At 52.0% G+C, this 1,247-nt stretch overlaps 1 protein-coding gene across 1 annotated transcript in view; it reads right to left on the bottom strand.

The window, feature by feature from the left end:
• Positions 1–471, bottom strand: part of LOC143286534 (uncharacterized) — an 87,345-nt gene extending 86,874 nt beyond the window's left edge. The window contains exons 1-2 of the mRNA XM_076594134.1: positions 350–471; positions 151–227 (exon numbers count right to left, since the gene is read on the bottom strand). Coding sequence (XP_076450249.1) covers positions 151–227; positions 350–432 — 160 coding nt within the window. The 5' untranslated portion in view covers positions 433–471. The remainder of the gene's footprint in view (positions 1–150; positions 228–349) is intronic.
• Between the last annotated feature and the right edge of the window lie 776 nt (positions 472–1,247).

Genomic DNA, 1,247 nt, shown 5'->3' with positions numbered 1-1,247 from the left:
CCCTTGAATGTCAAAGCCACTTGTTGACAAAACCCGAAATTAGTTTGTAATAAATCAATAAAAAGAAATCGAATGAAGTTCAGAAAACTGCAGCAGCATCGATGTGACGATGAGATGTGGACGGATGTAAAATGAGAAGGGTTTACTCACCGGGAGCAGCCTGGTGTCCCGTTTGAACTGGCCGTCCCGTAACTGGATGCAACCAAGATGTCTCTTGGTGTCGCTCGCTGGAAAAGCAGAACAACAGAAAGTATGAGAAGAATGCGACTTACGTTTCACCTTCACACGCGAGCAAGAGGTCGTCAACTCGAAATGGGACCATCAATCAAGGAAGAAAAGTTGCCCTCACTTGATGAAAAAGACACGGCCATCGCTCATAACTCCATAACTCCAGTCTTGTGGTAGCCGTTCGTTTAGTAGGTCAGCCGCCATTTCTGTCCACTCTGAGCCCTTTCGGCTTACCTGCCGTTCCGTGACACTCCCGCTGCACGTAAACTGGTCCTGTGTAAGTGGGCGGGGACGGACAGGGTACGGAGTGGGGGCCATTTACCTGTGCGTTTGCGGGGGGTGGGGTGGGGTGGCTTTGGAAGGGCGGAATTCCTGTGACGTTTTTGCTTATCTTAGTGGGACAGTCTTCATATTAAAACATTAGCTTTTTTCTCTCACACCTGCGGCCGCTTCAGTTTGTTTTTCGTTTCGGTGAGCATGTGTGTAGGCATACCGGCTGCCCTTGAAAGTGAGTGTTGACATTTCCAGAGTCCATGGGTATTTAGAACACGCGCACGCGCGCGCACACACACACACACACACACACACACACACACACACACACACACACACACACGGGCACGGCCGGCACACACACACACACACACACACACACACACACTGACCGTGGCACACACACACACTGACACACACCGTACACACACGGGCACGGCCAGCACACACACACACACACACACACACACACACACACACACACACTGACCGTGGCACACACACACACTGACACACACCGTACACACACGGGCACGGCCAGCACACACACACACACACACACACACACTGACCGTGGCACACACACACACTGACACACACCGTACACACACGCACACACACACACACACTGACACATACACACGGCCCACACTCATACACACACACACACACACACACACACACACACCGGCACACACACACACACACACACACACACACACACACACACACACACACACACACGG

This window comes from Babylonia areolata, chromosome 10 (assembly GCF_041734735.1).
Source record: "Babylonia areolata isolate BAREFJ2019XMU chromosome 10, ASM4173473v1, whole genome shotgun sequence".
Taxonomy (NCBI): Eukaryota; Metazoa; Mollusca; class Gastropoda; order Neogastropoda; family Buccinidae; genus Babylonia; species Babylonia areolata.
The sequence above is the reverse complement of the archived record's forward strand: the minus strand, read 5'-3'. Positions and strand labels throughout refer to the sequence as shown.